Consider the following 7,791-nt stretch of genomic DNA (forward strand, 5'->3'; position numbering starts at 1 on the left):
ACATGGCTATTTTGACGTTACGTATACATTTGACGTTCCCCTCCCCCGCAAAAATTGGCACTTTTTTGTACAGCAAATTACAGACGTGGCGGCTCCGTAGTCCGTTTGGTTATATTATATCCTCCTAGCTCACCACAGAAGGAGCGGAATTCCGGTGCTAAATCAAGGCATTCCTTGCCTCCATAGTCAAACGAAGAATGTATAGACTTACCACGTCCTTCGCGCTCCCTATAAGGGTTCATCCATTAATTACGTCACACGAATTTCTAAACTTTTTTTTTCTCTGTCAAAATCGTATTAATTATATTAAATATAATTTCCCTCGTGGAACTGTTTAAGGTTTTACCCCGTATCGGCATTATATTCACAAATAAATTGTAGATTTTTTTTATTGTATACGCAAAGACACGTAAACGACATAAGTTTGTTTACTTTTTACAAGACAGATGTCAAAGGTTTGATTGCCATATAAAATTGATAATGTTAGTTTTCGTTTCTATCACGACCAAATCACGACGCTTCACTTTCCGAACAGACTCTAGCAGAGAAAGCACTGTTATTGTTTGTCCTTGTCACAGTCTCACTTTTTTTTTATTCCCCACCGTAAATTTTGTATGGTTTATGGTGGGCTACAAATCTACTCGACCAATCATATTGTCGTTGTCGCATTGCGTATGTTCTGTCCCTCACGGGCGCACGCGTATAGCTCATCTGTGTAATGCTAGGTCTATGTTTTGTACAGCACAGCTATTAAGCCAACTCCAGACTACGCGGCGCGAAGCCGCGAACGCGAGTTTGGAGTTGATTTCGCTGATTAATGAACTGGACTCCACAATCGCGTTCGGAGCTTCGCGCACGAGTGTGGAGGGCCCTTTACAGACAAGGCGTCTCCATTTAGTTACATCCTCCAAGGGTGTAATATTATTTTGCCTTGCAACATTGAATTTATAATCAATCAATGTCATGGATATGTCACGTCAACGTCATTCATGTTACCAAATAATCGGTTTGGTTAACGTGCGTTTATAGTATTTTATTACGCTGAAACACACTACAACTTACACTAAAGTACACTATAACTTACGTGCTAGTTTAAGTATTTGCAACGTTTTCGGTAACTGGTTGATACTTTATATAACACTGCATACTTTACTGTAAAAGAAATGGAAGCAATGACCTGTGAAGAATCAGCCGACTCTGAAGAGGAGATTCTTGTCTTCGCGGAATTCGAGGATACTGTGAACATGGAAAACTATAGATCAATACATGTGCTTGGTATTAGTGGGAAAAATCCTATAATACAATTAGATGACACCATATTCACAGGTACATGACCTTTATACAATACCATCTTAGTTTAAAATCTATAATATATATATACTCTGTCAAGCCGTCCGTAGAAATAAGTGGCAAATTAAAAAAAATTAGGCGCGAAGGGTAATCGTCCCATAAAAAATTTGAATTTCGCGCCTTTTTGTACTGACAAGATTTGCTTGACCAACTATATGTATTTATGTTTGTTAAATGCGAAATAAACCATATATTAGGTAATTCTATCATTACAGGACAATTGGAAAGTCCTCTTGGAACATACATGTTCTTTTCTAGAGATGTGGCTCCGCCTAGTGTTGATCCTCTTTTTGACAAAGTGCCAAAGGAAAATATGAAGTATCTTTGTAAAGCAGACAAATACCTCAGAATGAAGCATACTTACATCACTCCTAGGGAAGGTGCAGGTAATTAGATAACATTATTTATTTAGCAGCAGCAGCACAAAAGACTGCCAATTCTCTTGTCCACTACACTCAGTAAGTTTTAATATGTGTCTCTGTCTGTGGCTGCATATCTCCAAAACAGTTAAACCAATTTGTGTATAGTTTTTAGGGTTCCGTACCTCAAAGGAAATAACGGAACCCTTATAAGATCACTCGTGCGTCTGTCTGTCTGCCTGTCCGTCTGTCCGTCCCTTTTTTTTCTGAAACCAATTAAGTTGAAATTTGGTATACATATGTACGTTTGTGACCCAAAGACGGACATGTAACGCAAACAAATGAATTTTAAACATGGGGGCCACTTTTGGAGAGTAAATGAAAAAATTTAAAAATAAAGATTTTCAGACATCATGTTATATATCAAATGAAAGAGCTCATTGTGAGAATCTCAAATATTTTTTTTTAATAATTTTAGGATAAATAATTTAGAAGTTATTCAAGAAAATAGGCAAAAAATGACCATCCCCCCCCTTTATCTCCGAAACTACTGGGTCTAAAATTTTGAAAAAAATTAACAAAATAAAATAGATATTTACCTATAGATTACAGGAAAACCTATTAGAAATCGCTGTCTAGCGTGAGTCGGACTTAATTACTTAGTTTTTGTTCCGACCCCTACGGGTTTTTTTAAAGACGTTTCACTCACGTTTCACATACAAAATACATTGTTTAAATTGCATACGGAACCCTTGGAACGCGAGTCCGACTCCCACTTGGCCGGTTTTTTTTAATAGAATATCTTGTTGACCTTGGTTTTTCATTATATGTGGTATTTTCTATAAAAAGGGACCATATTGTCGATGGCGCTTACGCCATTATAAACGATGCTCCGATATAAATACAATGCCGCGCGACGCTGTGCGGCATAAGCGCCATCGACAATAAGGTCCCTTCTCATAGAAAATGCCCCATATTTGGTGGAAATATTATATTATTTTATACTGTCATTGCAAATAGTTGTCAGTTTTTAATTTTTTTTTTCGTCATAAGTGCTGAAATAATTGGAATAACTACCTAAAAAATAGATATGTGAGTAAATATGGCAGGGTGTGAGTAAAACTTTTTTCATTAAACAAAACAATTGTTGAAAAAATACTAGAATACTAGACCACTGAATTTTGATTTGATGTTTTCATCCTGAAGAATAAAAGTTAATGTTCCTTGTTTAAAATGTGGGGAAATTAACTATTTTACAGAAACAGATGTTCGAAGTGAACCTCCGGAAGATGAAGATAATTTGGTGCCATTAAATTTCAAGACAGTACAAGATGCAATAGATACCTTTAAAATGGAGTGGAAATCTAAAATACAAGAAGCTGACGTTAAAGTGAACCCAGACCATGCACCATGTGAAGATCAAGATATGACAAATTTAGATTTTAAGAGGCTGTAGTCGATTTTGGAGCAAAAATTTAAAATTGATAGATTTAGTCGTTGAAATTATACACGTTTTGTTACGTAATATCTAAATAACAAGTATTGGTTTCTATTAGCACGTTTTCTCATCTTGCCTTTTAATAATGAGGTCGCGAGCGTGCGTCACCAGTAATATATGAAGAGAAGGGGCAGTTTTTAAAAAATCATCAAAAAAATATATGGTGGTAAATTATACAAATTGATGTATAAGAATAGTTTCAGCAAATGTTGTAAATTGTTCAAGTATCCAAATTACGTTGAAATTAAGTCGATTTTCAGAGAAATTGTTACTTGTTTTGAAGTTATTTCTGGAGAAAATTCAATTCGGTCACTGACTATCAGTCCGCCGGACGATATCGGCCTGTCACTTAGAACAAAAATTTGACAGTTCCGAACAAATGACAGGCCGATATCGGCCGGCGAACTGATAGTCAGTGGGCCCCTTTAACTTTCATTTCCTCGAACTAAGTCATATAACAAAAATGTAATCTGATAAAGGTCAAGTACAGAATATGTGTAATACAAATTTACCATTTTTAGCAGTCCAAACTTTACGAATTTTACAAATAAGAGCGACAAAATCAGTGCTTTACGCGCGTTTACCCAAACGTCCTTCAGAAAAAAAATCATTACTAATTTAGTGAGTCTGTTTTCAAAAAATTGATCTAATAAAAGGCAAGATAAGAAGACGTGCTAATAGAAACCAGTACTTGTTATTTCAATTTGGTAACAAAAGGTGTACAATTTCATCGACTAAATCTATCAATTTTACATTTTTGCGAGTAAAATCAACACCGGCCTCTTAACCCTTAAATGCATGATTTTTTGTTTAACTTTTTAATAAATTGAAATAGATGTGTCATGTTGTATAGATTGAGGGAAAAATAAATAAAAAAATCATAGTATTTAAAAAAACCATCAAATATACGATGCATATATACATCATTATGCATTTAAGGGTTAAGAGCTGATATAAGTTAGTTGCCATATTTTATTATGAATAAATTTAGTTTATCATATCATCAAGGAAGTTTCTCAACATTTTTGCCTAACCATTTATTTAAGATTTAAATTAAATTTAACATAACTGTTAGTTAATTGTTGCGCCTGGGTTTATTCATTTTCCCAATTATTGATTGTTGTGTTTATGTACGTTACTGTGAGAAGCAAAATAAAACTGCCGACTTAGAAGAAGAATGTATATGCCGCTAACCCGAAGATCATTGTTGGTTCACGACTTCCACAGATTCCAAAAAGCCATATTGGATTTGGGGGGGGGGTAAATTTAAGGGCCTACGGGCCAACGCCAACGGGCCCGAACAAGAGCCGTTTTCCGTTTCACCAAATATCAGTCGTCAACAATATTAGAAATGTAAAAAAATAGTTGAAATGCAAAAATATCACAGACAAAGACAATAGTACATTTCGATGCTAGTGCGGAAAGTATGTCATTAACTCACGAGTACCGAGATATGAACGAGTGAAGAATGACATTTCATGAGGTGGCGCTCTCCATGGAATCTCTATGTATGTATGAAAAGTGTCCATCAAAAAACAGTAATTAGGCGGCGCCACCATACACCGAAATACTACCAAAAACAACCTACGTAATTTGGTCGGGTTATTTGTTGCCTTATATAACTTCATGGGTTCATGTTATACTCATGTCCCAGGTGTCCCAGAGCCTAACTAGCGCCACCGGAGAGATTAGGAACTATTATTTAAAGCTGAAAGCGGTCACTTTTGCAACAATTCTGCCATAAGAGATTGGCGTCATTTCTATACCATCCATAGCGCTGTGTCCGACAAGAAATTGTAGAAAATAATTGAGGGCGCCACTTTCTACGTAACTGATCATAGACCAGCTCATAGACCTAGCATTACATAGACCAGCTATACGCGTGCGCCCGTAAGGGATAGACATAGATGACGTCATAAACGTGGGGATACCATATTGGTAAAAATTACCCCTATATTTGATATCACGTTGGGGCGATTACCCTGGAGGCAAAGTTAGCTTGTTTGACGGTATTAAAAAATTGTTAAATAAAATGTCAATGGGCCGTTCTTTTTAGGCGTATCAACAATGAAATACCTCCTATAATTCGCGCAGGTGGTACAAAACTAAACATGTTTAGTAAATAAAATGTATTATGGGTTTTAATTTAAAGAAATCACAAATCGCAATCACACCAATTAATGTACACCACATTTAATCTTCACAACATTTGTTTATTTATTTTTTGGAATTAGAAGTACGAAAAAACTTCGAGGTCAAAATTACCCATAAAATTATGATATTTTCATCTGGTATCCCTAACATGATTGTTATGCAGATAAATTAAGAAGAAGTTTAAAAATGGCTGACCTCAGACTCCTACCTACCTACGTAATTTGGGCGGATAATTTTACAAATAATGTTTTGTTAATTTGCGTAAATAATTGTGATATTACATTTAAAACTTTCGCGGTTTAAACACATATTAAATCACATTTAGAAACGGGTCTATCGCGAATTTTATTTTGTTACCTTTATTTACCGACGTTTCGACACAGGTTTCACTGGTCGTGGTCGCGGCTAACACAGGCAGTTAGATACATAAGATACATAAGACTATCCCGTTCGGTCATTTTCCCCCACTCCTCATGACCGATCCTAACTGATCATGAATCTAGTATAACTGGATCGGTCATGAGGGGTGGGGGAAAATGACCGAACGGGATAGTCTTATGTATCTTTCAGTAGGAGTAGCAGAGAAAGCGCTGTTATTGTTTGTCCTTGTCATAGTTTCACTTTTTCACCGCTGCCACAACCGAGGTTGTGGCAAACAAATAAGTACGTGACATGTCATGTTTGTACGTTGCTTGTTTGATTATCGTTGTTTTGTATGAAATTGTGCTTTCTCTTATGAAATATAGTGATGGTTAGCGTTTTGAATGCTTGAACTTTGATAAAATACTGGTGAATTGTTCTGTAATCGGCTGTAATAGCCGCTCTGAGCAAAAATATGAGATCATAACCTTTCACACGTAAGTACAGTATTTTACACCTTCCTCTTAACGCAATATGTGAGAATAACATCGTAAAATTACGTTACACTTAAAGCAATGTAGAATCAAACGATTTCAATAAAAATATCACAATTATTTACGCAAATTAACAAAACATTATTTGTAAAATTATCCGCCCAAATTACGTAGGTAGGTAGGAGTCTGAGGTCAGCCATTTTTAAACTTCTTCTTAATTTAGCTGCATAACAATCATGTTAGGGATACCAGATGAAAATATCATAATTTTATGGGTAATTTTGACCTCGAAGTTTTTTCGTACTTCTAATTCCAAAAAATAAATAAACAAATGTTGTGAAGATTAAATGTGGTGTACATTAATTGGTGTGATTGCGATTTGTGATTTCTTTAAATTAAAACCCATAATACATTTTATTTTACGTTTTATTTACTAAACATGTTTAGTTTTGTACCACCTGCGCGAATTATAGGAGGTATTTCATTGTTTATACGCCTAAAAAGAACGGCCCATTGACATTTTATTTAACAATTTTTGAATACCGTCAAACAAGCTAACTTTGCCTCCAGGGTAATCGTCCCAACGTGATATCAAATATTGGGGTAATTTTTACCAATATGGTATCCCCACGTTTATGACGTCATCTGTCTATCCCTTACGGGCGCACGCGTATAGCTCGTCTATGTAATGCTAGGTCTATGTAACTGATACATTTTTGACGTAAAATGCTTAAACATGGCAACAATTTAGTATGGAAATTTTTTAGTTTAATTTTATGTCACACTAGCCTGCGCCCGGGTGGATCTTCAACATGAATCTAGTATAACTGGATCGGTCATGAGGAGTGGGGGAAAATGACCGAACGGGATAGTTTTATGTATCTTTCAGTAGGAGTAGCAGAGAAAGCGCTGTTATTGTTTGTCCTTTTCATAGTTTCACTTTTCCACCGCTGCCACAACCGAGGTTGTGGCAAACAAATAAGTACGTGACATGTCATGTTTGTTCGTTGCTTGTTTAATTATCGTTGTTTTGTATGAAATTGTGCTTTCTCTTATGAAATATAGTGATGGTTAGCGTTTTGAATGCTTGAACTTTGATAAAATACTGGTGAATTGTTCTGTAATCGGCTGTAATAGTCGCTCTGAGCAAAAATATGACATCATAACCTTTCACACGTAAGTACGGTATTTTACACCTTCCTCTTAACGCAATATGTGAGAATAACATCGTAAAATTACGTTACACTCAAAGCAATGTAGAATCAAACGATTTCAATAAAAATATCACAATTATTTACGCAAATTAACAAAACATTATTTGTAAAATTATCCGCCCAAATTACGTAGGTAGGTAGGAGTCTGAGGTCAGCCATTTTTAAACTTCTTCTTAATTTAGCTGCATAACAATCATGTTAGGGATACCAGATGAAAATATCATAATTTTATGGGTAATTTTGACCTCGAAGTTTTTTCGTACTTCTAATTCCAAAAAATAAATAAACAAATGTTGTGAAGATTAAATGTGGTGTACATTAATTGGTGTGATTGCGATTTGTGATTTCTTTAAATTAAAACC

The 7,791-nt window shown here is 35.4% G+C and overlaps 1 protein-coding gene across 1 annotated transcript; it reads left to right on the top strand.

Annotated features, from left to right (window-relative positions):
- The first annotated feature begins 1,113 nt into the window (after positions 1-1,113).
- Positions 1,114-3,977, top strand: LOC134755253 (uncharacterized). The gene is made up of 3 exons (XM_063691769.1): positions 1,114-1,326; positions 1,566-1,736; positions 2,969-3,977. The coding sequence occupies exons 1-3, from the start codon at positions 1,164-1,166 to the stop codon at positions 3,163-3,165; spliced, it is 531 nt and encodes a 176-aa protein (XP_063547839.1). The 5' UTR covers positions 1,114-1,163; the 3' UTR covers positions 3,166-3,977.
- Positions 3,978-7,791: the final 3,814 nt, after the last annotated feature.

This window comes from Cydia strobilella, chromosome Z, assembly GCF_947568885.1.
Source record: "Cydia strobilella chromosome Z, ilCydStro3.1, whole genome shotgun sequence".
NCBI lineage: Eukaryota > Metazoa > Arthropoda > Insecta > Lepidoptera > Tortricidae > Cydia > Cydia strobilella.